Here is an 18,136-nt window from a genome sequence, read left to right as displayed (position 1 = left end):
ACAGAGACTCACAACAATATTCCACTGACCTTGGAAGATAAATAGAATCTGTAAACATTAAATAAAGACGAGACCGGATGGGGGGGGAGAAACACAGACAGAGGAAGTACTGCGTCATGCTCTCCCTGAGCATTTCCCCAGGTCACTGGAGTGAGAAACATAAAGCTCTGTCTCCAAAAGCAAACTCCCAGGCTTACATAACCTGTTTTGGAGTCATTTGGAGATAGAGTAGACTACTGTGTGTTGCTTGCTTGAAAGTGAATTTGGCACAGAGCGTGGTTCTGTCTCAGCAAGGATTTAGTCTCATTTCTGATAGAAGTTTGATTAAGAGAGTGACAAAAAAATGCATGCAGTCTGTGCATGTTACTCTCCATATTGGTTAATGATGAACACGATGAAGGTGATCAGGTAATAGTGTCCTGGTATAGCTGCTGTTTCATTATACATTTTAATGTAATTTCCTAATTTAGTTTTATTCCATTTGTTTCATGTGGTTGCATGGTATTTAATTTAATACATTCTGGGAAACCTTATAACACACGAATGCACAGTATCATCTTCTCATCTTCCTACCTGTTTACACCAAAAAATAATCTTTAATGGGTACGACAAGGTTTATGATAATAATATTTAAACACTTTATTATGCTAAATAAAAAACATCACTTTTTTAATAATTCAAAAATCTCAATGCAAATAACTGAATTTAATAAATCAGCTGTTTGCAAGGTCAAAATAATAGTATTTCACATACAATTAAAATTTCAGGCTTAAGTCTTGGCTTCATGAAGCACACGTGTGCTTTAAAACACATTCCTGATGTTTTATTAGGAAAAGGTTACATTTTAATACACTGAGTGTAACTGCAGAGGACCAAGAGTGCCCACTTTAATATAAAGCGCTCTGTTATTGCAACATGGAGAAGATCTGGAAACTCCGTATGGAACCTTTTACACATTGAATTAGTGCTCCAGTTATAATCCACCATGCTTAACCTTTATTTGTTTCTTTTGATTGATTCAGCCCAGTTGGTGTATCGTGCAAATATACAGGATCAAGAAAAAGGTAAGATAAAGCACATCAACCAGACTAAGAGCAGAATGTGAGACAGGAGGAGGGAGCATCGAGGAGGCAGGGTGGGTATAGTGGTGGCTGCTGGCGCTCTCTGCAGTACAGATCTGCTGAGAGCACCAGAGCAGAGCTCCTCGACAGATCACAGCCGCAGGGTTCCCATTGCAGTTTAGAGGGAAACCTTACACCAAAATATTATACAAGGGGACAACAGTCAGAACAACTAACAGGACAGAAGGTAAAGGAAAGTGGAGGACAAGAAAAGAAGTGATGAGACAAACTGACAGAGGAGGTAAGAAGCACTGCATGAGGTTTTCTGCTCTTTCTTGGACCGACAGAACTTCCAGGGGGGCGAAGCGCTTCGTGTTCTACTTTTAGAGTCCTTTTAATTATTTATCTTCTCACTTATTTTGGTCTGTGAAAAGCAACTTTGCTTTTTAAAAAGTTTAACGTAACGGTCTGAAGCCAGAGAACAGGGAATGTTGAACATTTTCTAGTTGTTTGGCTACTGCTTGTGTATATTTGTATGTTTTTCTTTTGAGTGTTTCTGCATGCCTTTCTGAATGAGAGAGTGGAACACGCCTGAGTGCTTTAGGTACTAATGTGTGACAGCTTGGAAGCATACTGTAAGTAAAATTGTCTTGCACATAAGCTGTGGAGCAAAGGCTTAATCGTATCCCTTGTCTTCACAAGGAGCTGCTTGAAGGACCTCATGATGTCACATGAAGCAGATTCGTTTTTGTGATAAGAATCACGGGCAACATTAAAGAAGCTCAAACATTCCTTGAGATACATTGAAGAAAGTCTACCCATCTGCCACTGCATCTACCTCAGGATGGCTGGCTGTACCAGCCGCTGCAGACAGGGGGTGCTCAAATTAATCCAGTCCCTGCAGAGATTGGTCTCAGGAACCCTCACAAAAGGTACTTTGTACTGATGCACTCACATATTCTGAGCCTCTTGAGTGTTAGCTAACTTAGATACAGTGAGGTCTTATGGGTACTCCTGTGTATGCATGTGAATTCAGTTCAGTTCCTTTTTCTTTATGTGGCAACACATCACAAGATAGTTTAGTATTGCCTTTGAACAGTTAGGCCAAACTTTACTTGATATAGAAAAATAATTATTCCCTGTCACCAAGCACTTGGCAAAAAGTGGATGGATGTTGGACATTTTCCACCACCACTCTCTCTCTCGCCCCCTACAAAGCAATGCTTTGATCAGCTTAATGTTGTCTTCCTGCAGTTGATCTAAAATAATTTGCTAGTAAGTGTCCCTGTTTTCTGATATCCTGTTTGTTGTACTTTATATCAGTGACAGATTTCAGCTGCCTTCTAATAGCACTCAGTTTTGCTTTAATTAAAGAAGCTCAAAGATTCCTAAAGATAAATTGAAGAAAGCCTACCCATCTGCCACTGCCTCTACCTTTCTCAAGCATAATTTATATGTCTGTGTTAAACTTAACGTAGAGCCTTTAACATAGCTTATGAAAGCGACAGATACTGTTGCCGCGGTGAGCCCCATTTGCACTGCAATTTCACCACCAAAACATCAGCTGACGATGGTGTTGATCCATTCGCTCCAGTCAATTTCAAAAATGGTGGCAGAAGAAGAATTATCCAGAAATGAGCGGGACAAAGTGACAGTACAGATCACATTGCAGGTGTAGTCGATGCAATATGTAGCAACATTCCTGAGGAGGGACACATCAGCTTACAGAGTAGGTTACGCTGTAGGTTATAGTGCAGGGTTTCAGAAAGGATTATGGTTATAACGTACCTACGAAACATAATTCAGTAGCCACATGGAAAACACAACAGGAAATAGCTCGCTTCGTACTACTGGAAATACTTTGTGTGGGTTGTGAAGAAGCCGCCCGAATAGACTGCTCAGGAGACAGCACAACTCGGATGACGCTGTGTGTAGCCCACAGATCAGTTATTTGTGACACTGTCCCCTGGTGACAGAAAACAGCTACAGCATGTAGCTGAAAGTCTGCAATTCTTTCCCGTAGAATCTGCAAAAGCGATGTTTGAGCCATTTGGCTAAGCCTGGTGGGGGGGTTTGTTTTGTTTTGTTGCATACAACCACAGGTTTCCTAAATCTTTCACACTGCATAGCCAAATACCTACCCAAATGTGGTGCCATAGTCCTAACAAGGTTCAGGCCTGCAGTGCGTATGTGAAAGTGGTTGTAGGCTCAAGTGTTGGAATAAGAAGGCCTATAGGAGAAAAGAAGAGCAGTGAGAAACAACAAGCAATCAATACTGGGCAGGTCGGTGAGGCTAGTAGCTGCAGATCCAAAACTTACAGCCAAGAAGCCAGAGATACTTGTAGAAAGGTACAAAGAGAAAATGCGGTGGAGAGAAAACACAGAATTGAAATGCAATGATGGCATAAATCCACACCGAGTGAAAAACAGGAAAAGAAAGGGGTGCCTGTTAGTCCAAGCCTAGCAGCAGAAATCTGTCAAATTATGATCCCATCATTCATTCCGCTGAAAGTTCATATTAAGACTGTAATAGGATTGTTTTTCTGACATAGATTTAATTTGAATTCCACGATTGAGCCATTGTGTGGTCTATTAAGCAAGAGGCACATGTTCTGTCATCGTGTCTTTAAAAATTACAGAGCATTTGCTTTGCTACAGTTGCAGGAAAGAGTTTATGAATCCCTTGTACTTTTTTTGTGTTTAAATTTCTGCATTAATATGACCTAAGCATAAAAGCTGTAAAAGCAGATAAACCAAACCAAGTTAAGGAAATAATGCAAACATTTTGAATGTTGCTATTTATTCACACAGCTTTATGTAACTGTCTGGAACATGGGAACTGATACACTAGAAATGTAACTTACACATTCAAGCCCTACATGTCATATATTTCTTCATTGTTTTTAAATCATTCTTCAATCTTTGATCTATGTATGATGTGTTGCTAAATTACATTTTTGTAAAGTGTCTTGCAAAAAAACCTGAATGATACTAATTTAGCGTTTCTTATAGGTTGCATGAAAATGCTGTTTTTTACTGTGTTAGCTTACTGTGCTGAAGCATAAACGTCACCACAGTACTGCATGTGTTTACAGTTGGTGTTGGGTTAGGTATATCAACCTTTTGAATTTGAGGGGAAAAGTTGAAATTTTGAGATTGCAAACCCCAAATTTTGAGATAATAACCAAAAATGATTACAGTTTTTTGGAACTCAAATTTATTGAGGACCACCTACAAAAAAAATTGACCTTCCATAAATTATGTGACTTATCTTTAGCTAATAAGATATTTCAGATATGTCAATATTTCATTTGGACATATCTGTATACTTTTAATTTTCATCTACATCTAGTAAGCTTCGCTATAGAGACTCACATGTGCAGAAAAACACAAGTAAAAAAAACGCCAGGAAATTCTCCTTCTTGTATGACATGCATGCTTTGAGTGGCTTTGAGTTAAATGATGAGGTCATTTATCTCTCATCTGCACATAGCTCACAGGCTGAGGCTGTGGTGTACTCTAAACTTCTTCCATTCATCATGCTTTAGTGCTTGTTTGCTTTTTCTGCCCCTTTCTCAGTTATAGTTAAAAAGTTACTTTTCACCTAAGCTGCAAAAATCAAATGCTGAGTCACGATGTCAGAGTGCAGCTGCGAGTATGTCACGACTAAAAAAACACACACAAACACAGTACTGCTCTCACTTTCAGAAGAACCTGTGGTCTGATATAAATTTAAAATTCACCCTACGCACATGTATGGAGCATAAAATATTTGTGCAGGTGCAGGCAGCGCTTCATTTTAACACTCGCTGTGGGCCACAAATTCCAAATTTATGTATTTATACCACTTCTTGACTAGCATTTGGATACTCTTACTATCTACCTCTAAATTATTTGCAGCCATAAGCACTCTGAGAAATTGATTTTTCACAGGGCAAAGAAAGAAACTTGCAAACTGAGAAACACATCAGATACTGTCAACAAACTGACAATGACAGCATGATGCCTGAACTGTACGTTTTTACACATAAACAGCTACTATCATGCATAATGAAGGATGAATCTGTTGACACATTTCCCACAGCTTGTGTTACAAATGCAAATATGCATTTACAGGAGCAACAAGCTCAATGTTTTGCACTGAATTAAGCAGGAATCCAGCCAGGCTTAGGTTTATAATAATGAACTAACCAAAATCTTACTTACTCTGTTACATGTGCAGTGTTTGTCCAGTGTTTTTTCATCTGCAATGTTAAAAAAAAAAGAAAGAAGAAAAAATAGTATGTAAATCCTTTGTAGCATGAACCTATGTGATATAAACTGGTGTTTTAGTCAGCCGCTGAGCTATTCTAAAAATTATCCAACCAACTCATGGCAGTGAGTAGGCTGACTATCTAGGTCATGCAACACAATCGCATACCGTAGCTATTTGACTGAAACAATCCCAAACCTACTTTTTTATGGTTAGGAGCTAATCCTTTACCAAAGGAATGAAGGATTACAGTTTATAGCAGACTTGGTTATCAAGATGATATCTGGTTCTCTCATTATTTGTAGACGTTAGTTATATTTTTCTTTGCATTCTTAAAGGATGCATAATTGATCAAATGTAATGTAAATTATGTTGAGTATCCACTTGCTTGATACTGTGCATCTGGACATTTGTTGCTTCTGTCCAAAATGTTCTATTGTGCTTCGCTGACCTTTACTGACTTAAAGTTAAGATGTGTGCGCATTGGGCTTTAGCTTCATAATTAAATGTCACAGAGTTAATTAAGAACCACTGGTCAAAATACATTCAAGTGGTCTAAACTGGGATTTAATAAATCTATGATTTTATGCCACAGTGGGGGTTTTAAACCTTTGGAATTTTTACATTTATACAATGTTAGTTTCTCATTGCCATAGCTCAAGATAAACAGGCACAACTATCCATCCATGCAAAAACACAGGCAAACATAATATTTCTTCCACGTATCCAATTCAGGGTCACAGGAGGAATGATAACAGAACATTATTCAAAGTTTTAAACATCATTGGTATTAATTTGATTTTGGTGCTTACATAGAGGGGGTTGATCTTGTAATGTGTGGTTACAGCATGAAGTAACAATGTCTTGTTTAGCTTTGAGCCCTTCCTCTGCACAGTTTAATTATAATCAGATTTCACAAGCACTTGCTTCCAGATTGCGGCAGAGGAAAGTATGCACAGATGAAGACATGAAAACATGCACATATGTTCTCATAAACATTAACACACAAGCAAGCTATTTAGACTTTTTTTAACAGCTATATGCTATGTTGTTTTTTGCATTTTTCCTTGCATACACTATAGACAAAAATGAACTGTCTTATCTTTAGTCTTATGCCTTAAGTCTTATTAAGTTCAGCAGCATGCATATTCATCCTCAGACCTTTAAACATTGCAAACCAAGTGAGGATACAGTAGTTATGATATGCCTCGGGGCTGCAGCTGACTTACTGTTATTCCTGTTTCTAACATTACATTGTACTTTATGCTCTTTACATAGTGCTTTCCTTGTAAAATAAAAAAAATAGTTTCCATGTAAAGATACAAAGGAGTAGCACTAGTAGCTTCAGTGTTTTGACAGTTGCTCTGACCTTGCATTCATGTTAGTGCACATTTAAAAATGGCTGTCCTCCCTGTTGTTATAAAAAGAGACAGTGACCTCTCACAGCACATTTTAAAAGCAAGATGGCAGAGTGCAGCCTCAAACATTCAGCTAGAGGCAACTTTTTCGAATTTTACAGCACGTGAGAAACCAGCTAAAAGGCCTCAGACAAAGGGAGGGACTTGTGAGGTATATTTTGAGTGAGTTATATATATTTTGCTGTGACCTACTGATGTTGTAGTGCAACATCCAGGGAATCTGAATGTCAAATCTAATGGGAAATCTGATGCTGTGCATTACCTGACAAAGTAAAGAAAAACCTCTTTTTGAACTGACGGGACTTTGACAAAATGACTGACAAGGAAACTGGAACAGCACACAGATTTAATTTTATTAAGGACAACTTTTAACAAATACTATTTCAAACTTTTTTGTAATGTGTTGTTTAACCACAACAGCAGACATACAGTTTAGCGTTAGGAAAAAAATGTCTGTGTTTTTAACATTGAATGTATTTAAAAGAATTTCACAATTAAAACAATATCATTTCTTAAATACCACAAGACCACTCCCAGATCTGAATGGTAAAAAAAAATAGATTCAACACTACCCCATCAATTTGCATGAAAATATATATCCTCTATTTCGAGATAAAAATTGTGGCATTGTTGCTTAAAGCAGGTGTCTGAAATGTCCCTGCTGTTTTTGTAAACAAGCAAAGTTTTGTACCTACAAAACAATCACCTTTAGATTGCTTGGAAGAATTAAAACTTCCATCCTTTGCTCATGATCCATCTCTATCACGTTTCCTGAAATTCAGTTAGCGTGTAGATGTAGGCTGTAGGTGGGTTTGTGGTTGCATGTCTTTTTTTTTTTAAGATGGAATAGACTCCACCCATTCCACGGCCCTAGGTAGGAGCTGAAATGGATGGATAGATGGAAGGATGGATGGATCATTTGCAACCAGCTTCTTCCCTGTAAGCATGTTTTCAATGAGGTCTGTTGTTGTAATTGTTTGCCAACACTCACACAATAAACTACAGAGTTTATAGTTTACTATAGCCACAGCTTACTATGGACCTAGCAAACTATACCCATAAAATTAAATTTGCCATTATATTCAAACTCATGAGGTAAAGATTATCTTTATCACAACTTCAACATCTACTTTTAAAATTTAGTTCACATCATGCAATCATGCAAACTGGCAATCATTTTTGTTTAGATACGGGAAACGAGACACATCTGGGGAAGCACATAAAAAATGCATGGTTCAACAAATACAATAGATTTATACTGTCTTTTGTGTAGACCCAGGTTCTGAAAACAGGAAGAGTGCAGGTAAAGACAGAAACCTTTCCTACCCGACCACATGCTGCACCTGTCTCTCACTATTACAAGTCACATGTGTCCTCTAAGAGCATAACCTTGCAGCAGTGGTTCTGTCACCACACACTGCAGAGATAGATTCAAATCTATGGCTCAAGCTCTTCTAACGTAGCATCTATTTTGTTCAAAACCCGCATAAGAGTTATCTGGCATTAAACTCCAGTTTTACAACCATCTTCCTTAAACTGTTAGCAGTCGGACGTACCGCCCACGGGACATTGGATGGTTTAGGGGACTAATAGGACTGCTAAGGGGTTAAAAAAAAATCTTTCTCCTCTGATTCTTTCCCTTTTTTTGTGACTGTAGAATCAGTGGATTGGAGCTGACAGTGTGTGTCTCTGCTTTTAATTTTTTACATCACCTCACTACATACTTTTATGTAACCGTCTTCTTCTAGATTTATTTTTATCTCTTGCACTTTCCTCCTCTGTGGGTGTATACGTGTTTCGCCCCACTATTACTCCTGTCCAGCCACGTTGTTTTACTACTTGGTATTTATATGCAGAATCTCCTATGGTTAGATGGCTATTCGATCCAGTATGGTTATGTTTGCTCAGCCACATTTCTGTGGAATTCGTCTTTCATGTTCATATTTAGTAGTTCCCTGAGGATTTTTGCATGTGATGCATTAAATCGGGAGCAAAACTTGCTTTGAATGGCGACATGAGCTGCTGCTTGCATCAGGACCTGTTACGCTCTGCTGCCATCTGTCGTTTAATAAGTAACACCACAGCATTAGAAACTTGAGCTCATTGTTAGAGTTCTCTGCTGAGAAAACCTAACCCTCTAATGCACTTTGTATCATGTCTCATACATGAGTTTCTGAGACCTCTATCTCATCAACATGATCAATACTTGCCATAAATTCAAAATGTTATGGACAAAATTCTTTTTTTGTCTAAAATTAACATTGTTGTTAACAATCTCCAATGTATCAAATGTGATATATAAAAAAAAATAAATAAATATATAATAATTTCACACAACATGACATAGCAAAATGATTTTTGTGGATTTTGTTATGGGGTTATTAAACATCTCAGTTCCAAAAAATCTGAATTTTCTGGCTATTTTTGATGGGTTTTGTCTTGCAGGGTTAAAAACACTTTGTAAGAACATTCACACTAAATTTGTGACTGTCTGTTTTTAAGATGCTTGATGCATTTTTGGTTTTTTTTTAGTATTATTACTATTATCTAGCCTCCTGAAATAAAGCATCATTTTGCACTCACAGATAACTTAATACACATTTCAAAGTGGCAAAAAGGGGAGCTGTGGGTACTCGCCTAAAGATTCAAAAGTCATCAAATACAGGTAAATCAAAAGATGTGATGGAAGCCAAAGCAGCTTCATTAATGGTGAATGCATAATAATAACCACAATTAATAAAAACGCATTCAAATTTAGTACATATGATAAATAGTCTTCATCAATAATAATTGTATCATGTATTTTAGTTTATTATTTCCAATCTGATCTTTGTTATCACATCTGACAACAAACAATGACACTTAAATCTAGATGCTTAACATTTTATTCACTATACTGTGAATTTGTTAACAATTTTCAAATGTTACTGAGATTTGTTATATAGCATTCATTACAGATAAGTGACTCCAGTCTCAGTGTTTGGATTACAATTAGCATCATATTGTCACAGATACACACAAAGGTTGAGCCACAGCTTTCTAATAAGACACAGTCTTCAGGCTTAGTTTTTCTTAAATCTTTAAAAGGTGAAGCTTAAATTTGTATTCTTATATTAATAAATAGTTATTACAATAAAAACAAGCTTTAATCATCAGTCAAACCTTGAAAATGATACCATCCAATTAATCTTTATATGACGCATTAAACCAGTGATTCCCAAGGTGTAAGCTGATGGCATCTGGTGGGCCATGAAGGTACTGCAGGTGTACAGGTCCATCCATCCATTTAATTTTACTTTACAACAAATGCATTTCTAATTCTTAATTTTCATAAGAGTCTTACATTTTGAAAATAGGATTTAATTTTAAAAGTATCTCCTTTTAAACATTTGTATTATCATATATAAAAAAATAAACATACTTACTTTGAAATCATATGAGATGGCTTCCTGAGATTATTCTATTAAAACGTTCCTTATGGAATCCTAAAGAATCATTGTAATTCAGCTTATTATATTAATAATGGCATTAATAAGAAGTAGTATGTAGTTGTATTAACAGTAAAATATATATTACCCATTTATGTTTAGTTTATTTGGTTTTGTATTTCATAAGAAACAAAAGTAATTAATATACACAAATTTACTTGGACATTCAGGGACAGTGAAAAGCACCACAAACTCCAGGAATGTCCCCATTTTTTCCAGAAAGCTGCTATACTAGCTTCAAAAGCTGTTGTGTAATAATTCCCATCTCAGTAGTAGCTCTAAAAAGGACACAACTGAATGTCAGGTTAAAGAAAGAAGACGAGACGAAATAATTTAAAGATGCAAGTTCTTGCATAGTCAGACTAGAAAGCCACATGAGGTCTGAAACTGCTGTCTCAGCCCACTGGAGGGAAAGTGATTCCTGTCCAATCATCATTTGGTTCACTTGATTTACATGGCAATTGCAGGACTTTTTAAGGTTGAAATAACTGTTAGAGGAAGTAGTAAGAGGAGTTTAATGATAACGATGAGCTGCCTTCAATGCGTGCATGAGCATGCATTCATACAGAATACCAAAAGCAGATGGAGCAATGAAACACTTTGGGAAATAAAAGGACATGTGGCAGTGAAAAGAACAGTCTTTCATGTGCACTATCATTATTTGCATTCAAATTACAGGATTTCTTGTGAATGTGTTATTTTAACCAGCCACCGAGCACACAATGCACCAAATCCCTACAGCATGTCTGATATCTGATGAATCCACAAGAGGACTGGCCCATGTTGGGCTGCAATGTGTGTATGCTGTGTGGCGGTCAAGGGCAGAGCCCCTGGCAGGTCAAACCCCAGCTGTTGAAAGTGGTTGTTGGGGCATGGAATATTACCTCACCGTAGAGTAAGGAGCTTGAGCTCTTGCAGTTGAGAGGTACTGGCTAGATATAGTGGGATGCAACTCAATGCCCAGGTTAGTTCTGGATGTCAGGCTGGACTCTATTCCAATCTTAGAGACCAGATGCAGGGGTGTGTATACTTATCTCTTGGTTTTGCTGCCTGTATGTTGGGTTTTTCATAAGGGAATCGTGTAATTTTCCAAAAGCATAAAGGGATTTTTTTACTGGAACCAGGAGCGACTAAATCTAAACACACAGTATAGGCAGTGCACAAATGTGCCTCTTGCTTTGCTCAGAGCATACTGACTATGAAAGAAAGAGCAAGCAGTTGTGTCAGCTGTGTTTCAGAACCATAGATAACACCTCTCTCATCTCATATTTTTATTAAAAAAAAAAAACACTAACCAAAGTTGCAATGGAAAACAACATGACTGATAAAATCATAAATAATGGCTGATTAGTGTACAAGGTCCAAGTGTGTCCTTCCCACTGTTTGTAGAAGGGGTTGTATGTGAATTAGAGAAAAGATTTTGAAGAGATTATGAAGCCAGACTGCAATGCAGCGTCCTTGAATGTCTGTCATAGTGCACTAAGACTGTTCCAGATGGCAAACATCTGTCACAGGGATTACACCGGGTTATTTAGTAATCGGAATACTTAATTTCCCATCGCAAGTGTGTGAGTGTGACTCTCTGTATGTCAAGCAGGTTATTTTTGGTGAAGATTATAAACGAGTTAGAAACATCTGTGACACAGTTTACGAATTCTTTATGCTTCCTGAATTATCCAAGAAGGAAAAATAAATACTACTGCATTGAAGAAGGCAGAGAAATCATTACATGAAAGTCACTATACAGAGGGACTATATTTGAATGGATGAAACTGGGATACAAGAATTTAGGACAGACACTTGATATAAAACATGATGGTCCTTAATGTTTTGCAGAATGCCCCTCGCTCAGCTCTCACCATCTTGGCTTTTTTGATTTCAGACACCAAGTAAGCAGTAGATCTTGATAACCCCCATTCACTATACAGTCACTTATCTTATTGACTATACAATGATGATCATCTATTTTACTCAAAATTAGATCACAGTTTACAAAACATACATCACTGTGGATTCTCTAAAAGCTGGGGCTACTAATCTGGTTACTGGGGTTGTAAAGTAAGCAGTAGGGTCGTTTTCTCATTGGTTGGCATGCAATCAGACTTATTTTTGGAGCCAAAATAGTTGCCCCTTTCTAACCTTAAGAAAAAATCCTTAATTTTGCTTCACTTTTCAGATCCAGCGGCTACATCCATCTAACTTCAGATAATATCTAAGTTGAGAGAAGTTTAAATTATTTTAGAATTATGCATGACTTCATGTTTAATTATTTAGTCCATGTTAAGTTCTTTTTCTCAGCACTACCCACACAAAGAAACTGAACTGCACAGCTAATCTAGGGTCAGGCTCCAGAGTTAGGTTGTAAAAAATAATCTGTACTCCCATACAGTGTGGATTTGATCATCATTATTATCATTTTTGCTCATGGATCTTGTTTTTAATACTCAGAACAGAACATATAGACGTCAACTTTCAAGAAACAAGAAAGCTGAAACAGCACTGAAAAAATGGCCCTCAATGAATTTTTTAAAGTGTGAGAGGGTTTTCTGAACCTCGCGTGCACAAACACAGACACACACATACACAAACAAGGAGCGAGACAAAGGCAATACATTTTTTGGTCGGCCGCCAGTAGAATATTTGATTGGATGCAATATCATTCACATTTTTTCTGTGTGTATCTCAATGTTTTTACAAGCAGCTTACAAAGACTGAGCTAACTGCCCTTCAAGTAGCTTTCATAAACTTAGACCATTTGAATTCTCCTGCAGAAATCCACAGTGAAATCTAAATTTTACGCTTTACTGATTAGCTATTTTTTGTTGCTTGTGTTGTTTGTGCTGCAGTCCAGCAACCCTGCTTTATTTTCTGAGTTTGAAGGAAAACAAGCATCACTCACCCCCACAGCTTTCCATCCCACGTTACACGCAATCCACTCTGTGAAGATTCGTTGGCACCATTTAATACAAATGTTCTTGTTTGTAGCACATTTGATTTGTTTTTTTTTCTAAAAATATTTCTTCAAAATCTCACAATTAACTTTAATTCTTTCTAGATAGAGAAAAAGATGTGCTCCTTTATCCTGTGGTGAGTTAACATAGGCATGCACAAATGCCATCCCAAGTGGGCAGTCTTACATATAGCTACATCCTCATTATGGTACACACTTCAGGGAGCAAATTGCTCATTTGGAGTAGTAACCACTGGGTTGAGAAAATACACGTGTGTGCTTTAAATGCACACACTTCACATGTCAGTAAGCGTTATTAGTGACTACACCACTCTACAATACCACAAGGGCATGAGGAGGCAGGGAGCTCGAAAGAGTGGGGGGGGTAAAGGCTGACAGATGAGTAGAGTGAGGCACAGAACAGAGGGAGTGGCGCAAAGAGGCAGGAGCAGCTTGTGCGTGTGAGTGTGTGTGTGTGTGTGTCTTTGGAGACAGGGATCAGAAATTCAAGAGAGTCAGCTCAAAGAGGAGAAGCGTCCCCCCGGTGACAGATCTGGACCCAGTGAAAGGACTTGACAGGGGCAAAAAAAAAAATCCTGTAAGGTACAGAGCCGTGGAGGAGGCAGCGACGGGACGACAGGCTGACAAAATCGTGAAGTAAATAGAGGGACTATTACTCTCTGGGTTGTTTTGGCCGGCCTGGCTTCCACAGTGACAACATGGGTGCAGTGGTGGGCACTTTGACCATGCAAACCAAACAGAGGAGACCATCTAGAGGTACGTCGATGTTAGTCACAAAGAGAAGAGATGGAGACGAGACAAAAAGAGCAACAGAAAGCTAGACCAAACTGACAGTAACACTAAGATCGTAGTGTTTGTACACCAGCTGCCAATCATGATATGTGTTTGTTTTAGTTATTTTCTTTGCTTATCCAATGCAAAGAGACTTTATGCTTTCACCCTGTTTTTGCCAAGTGATTTAATTAATTGAACTATGAAGTTAAAGGAAAAAAAATAAGTGGATAATGAATCGTGGAAATGTTACATAGGTTTAATGAAAAGCCAGTAGTGCTGATTCTGTTTTCTCAAACAGAAATCTACAATGTTTACTTCTAGAAGTGGCAGCAGTATTGTGGAGGTTGAAGCATCTCTCACTCACGTTCAGTGACGAGGTACAGCACTTGTGCGGAGATAATGATTTAGAGACAACAGGATGGAAGAAAGATGTCCTTGAAAATAACAGAGCAAAATCACTGCTCTGTCTCTGTAATTATGCCTGTGTGTGTTTGGTGCATGCCCATCGAACGCGCCAGTGAGTGAGCGAAACAGAAACACGGAGGGAGCGAGGTTTTGGGCATTTGAATTAACACGCAGCTCACATATCATACCTCTCCCTGGCCTTATGCTTGAAAAGCCTGTTGTCATGGAGACTGGGTTGTAGGGGCATAAAGGGAGAGTGTGAGCGCATACTCCACCAGGTGGAATGATGAATTTATGGCAGTGGGAGATCGAGATTAGAACCATGAAAAGGCAGCAAAATAATGACTTTTTAAAAAGACATTGATGAAATGCCCCATGGTATGACGGTAATGCTTTAAATGCAGATAAGATGAAACCGCTTGTCTGTGTTTTGATAAGAGCCTTTAAATAACCTTTCAGCAAAGCAGGTCATCTAGGGATTGTTTTTAGCTCAAAGTAAGTGGTCTGTTAAAAAATGTGTTGTGGTGCCAGCTGTGAGGAGGTATGTAAGATAGGACAGATAAAGTCTGATCCTGTAGGAGATAAACAGGTACCACAGCCACACAAGAAATGAGAGTCAGAGGTAAGCTACAAGTAGGATACAAAATATAGCTTTTTCTAGCAATACTGCTCATCACTGAGTATGCGTAAATGCTATATATATATATAGTTATATATTAGTAGTATGAGTATATTATTTATATTGTTATGATTAGTAGTGTAGTATGCGGAATGATATGTATTATATAATATAGCTATAATATAATATCTTATATATATATTATTATTATATATGTATATACACAAAATCATATAACTTATTTTAAGAGGAAGAGGGCTTGTTGTTTTTATCTCTCTAATGCCCTAATATAACTGGTATATATTTGACCAGTATAGCCAATCTGTGCTATACCTGGTTTGTCTTGAAAAAGGTCCTGTATAAACTTTCAACAAAACTTTGAAACACACAGAGAGATTGCTGTCGCAAATCAAGAAAAACATTCAGGTCAAAATCTGTTCTTAGGATTGGGGGGGCTTGTCCACACAACACGGTAGGGGAAACAGTTCAGCTCTTCCTGCAGCATTCAGCACTTCCAAAGCCCAGTCAGCTTTTGTACAAAGCAAAACCAAACAGCCTGCTGTGGGTTTTGTGAGGAATCACGTAGGGGACTATGATTTTGACCCAGCTCGGTGACTTCTTCAACTTTTGTCCTCATGGCTACAGACACCAGAAGGCTGCTGGATTAAAGAAACCAGATATAATCTCATAAGTAGCAGGCTTTAGATAAACTAGTAGGATGATTATATTTGGAACAAGGCTAGCTGTTTGGGCAGTCGGCTGCTTCCGTGAAGTTAAGAGGACGAAAGAAGAAAAAAGGGAAGAAGAAAGCAAGATCATGCCAAAGTCAAAGCATGCAGAACTGTAAAAAGTGTCTGCCTTGATCTTGGTGTTTCCAAAACCAGATGTGATGAGAAGGAGGCAGATCTGAGGGACACTGCACACTCATATGGTAGTAACTTCCTAATCAAAATATAACATCAGCCTATAGGACATACTTTACAAGATGATGTGATAGATCATGTTAGATTCAACTATGACTTGAAACTAGTGATTAAGACCATAAATTTATAAGGAAAACCAAGAGTAATTTTCCCATAGACTTCTACATGACCTTCATTTTCATTAGTGCTGCAGTGTTTGCCACTGACTGCGTAAGAAAGCATGTACACGCACTTTCAATTATCAGCACCATTTCAGCGTCTCCCACCTTCTTCCATTACATGCTAATGAGTGATCACATGCAGAGCAGTTGTTGCACCATTTATAACAAGACTCACTGCAAAAGTCTGCAGCATTTCTTTGCCTGACTCTTACTCTGCGATCAAATCATTCTGTTATATGATATGATATATTCAACAGGTTTTTGAAACCCTCAGGCAACATATTCTTTTGCTGACTGTGCTTCTGAGCCCAGTTCAGCTCTCGTTTCTTCTCGATGTTATTCTGTGTTTTCCCATTTTGCCCTTTGCTGTTCTCCTTCTTGTCTCTTGTTTTTTCTTCACGCTCTGCCACCTCTTCCTTCCTCTCCTCCCAGTCCTGTCTCAGCTTTCTCTAATCAACACCTCTGCCTTTTCATCACCCTCATTCCATTTCATCTGTTTCTAATCACACTGTCACATTAACAGGAAAGAGAAATCAGCCCACAGGAAAGATTAGTCGACATAGGTGGAGTCTTAACAGCACCTTTGTCTTTCTGTTTTCATGTAACCGTGAGACTTTTAGTCACAGGGAAAATATATGTACAAATTGTGTTTGACACCTTTAAAAAATGGTTGATCCAGTATACCACCACTGCTCACATTTATTATGGCTATCTATCTCCATGACAACATGAGTCAGTGGGTTGGAACTGGAGCTCAGGGGAAGATGGAAGGGAGATTGAGAGAAAGTAACGCATTATATGTTTGCATGGTAATGGACACCATGCTATCTCACCACTGACAAATAGGCCATGTAAAAGTGGCAGATTGGGGTAAGAGGCAACATGTGTGTCTCTAGTGAACATTTTATTGCTATAGTTTCCCAAGCATGTGGAAAATCTCATTGAAATGACTACTCCCTAACAGTTTTTATAGCTGTGTCAACCATCCTGTCCAGATGTAAGCAGTATTTAAATCTTTAGTGCATGTTTTTACTAAATGAAACACAGGAGAAAATACAGGAGAATAAAGTTAGCATCACAATATTAAAAATAAAGCTGGCATGCTTATACTGTACAAGTGCAACTAGCTGGCTAAAATGTTAGATTTAGCTTGTTAATCTAGGACTTTTTTAGCACCTTGTATCTACATAGCTATTATAAAATTAATGTTAGCTATCTATTAGAAATACTAAACAGCGTAGCAGATGGGTGTACCTTCAGAGACATCCATTTTTAAGCCTTGAGATTAGCATTTTTGGTCTCACCATCTTGTTGTTTGAAACTGGAAGTGACAAGCAAGGGATGGATCTCACTGTGAAAGTGCACACTTATTGGCCAACAGCTTTTCAATCTTCCTCTACCAATGAACATACCATGAATAATTCTCCTTTCTGAATAAAAAAAGATAAAAACTAAATAAAAACTTTTAGCTAACAACAGTAGCAAGCCACTGTTGTTAGCTAAAGCACTTACATGCATAGTAATGTTACAGCTTTCTGAAAGTTTGTTACCTCATTTTGCAGAAATGTAGTGGACTAAAACCGACATCCGTCCATCTTTTCATTTATTTAATTCAGGGTTGTGAGGGAGCTTGGAGCCTATCCTAGCCATCCAAGGGCAAAAGGCAGGGTGCACCATGGTCAGGTTCTCAGTCTGTCACCGAACTAACACAGACAGAAAGACAATATTCTCACTAACACCTATGGGAAATTTAGAAGCACCAATTAACCTGACCCCACTAACTGGATGTCTTTGGATTGTGGGAGAAGCCAGAGAGAACCCAGACAAACAAAGGGATAAAATGCAATCAGCACACAGAAAGGCCCTGGCTAAATGGTGGGTTTGAACCAGAACCTTTTTCCTATGAGGCAACAGCACTAACTAACACATTGCATATCCAACTACTAACCAGGCCTGACCCTGCTTAGCTTATGGTATGGACATAAGCTGGAATTTTGGCATTATCGACTTATTTGACATATTCCGTATATGACTGTTAGGATCCCACAGTTTCACTACATTTCT

At 38.1% G+C, this 18,136-nt stretch overlaps 1 protein-coding gene across 2 annotated transcripts in view; it reads left to right on the top strand.

Moving 5' to 3' along the window:
- The first annotated feature begins 962 nt into the window (after window positions 1–962).
- Window positions 963–18,136, top strand: part of kcnip1b (Kv channel interacting protein 1 b) — a 26,314-nt gene continuing 9,140 nt past the window's right edge. Inside the window, exons 1-2 of one of the 2 annotated variants that reach the window (XM_005931908.2) lie at window positions 963–1,362; window positions 1,764–1,993. In XM_005931908.2, the coding sequence (XP_005931970.1) occupies window positions 1,906–1,993 (88 nt within the window). In that variant the 5' untranslated portion in view covers window positions 963–1,362; window positions 1,764–1,905. Of the gene's footprint in view, window positions 1,363–1,763; window positions 1,994–13,237; window positions 13,947–18,136 lie in introns of those variants that run through there. The other variant, XM_005931910.3, reaches the window with a different exon arrangement.

This window comes from Haplochromis burtoni, unplaced genomic scaffold, assembly GCF_018398535.1.
Source record: "Haplochromis burtoni strain Fernald_Lab_line unplaced genomic scaffold, NCSU_Asbu1 Contig_152, whole genome shotgun sequence".
NCBI classification, from domain to species: Eukaryota; Metazoa; Chordata; class Actinopteri; order Cichliformes; family Cichlidae; genus Haplochromis; species Haplochromis burtoni.
Note: the sequence above shows the minus strand (reverse complement) of the source record. Positions and strands in the feature narration are given on the sequence as shown.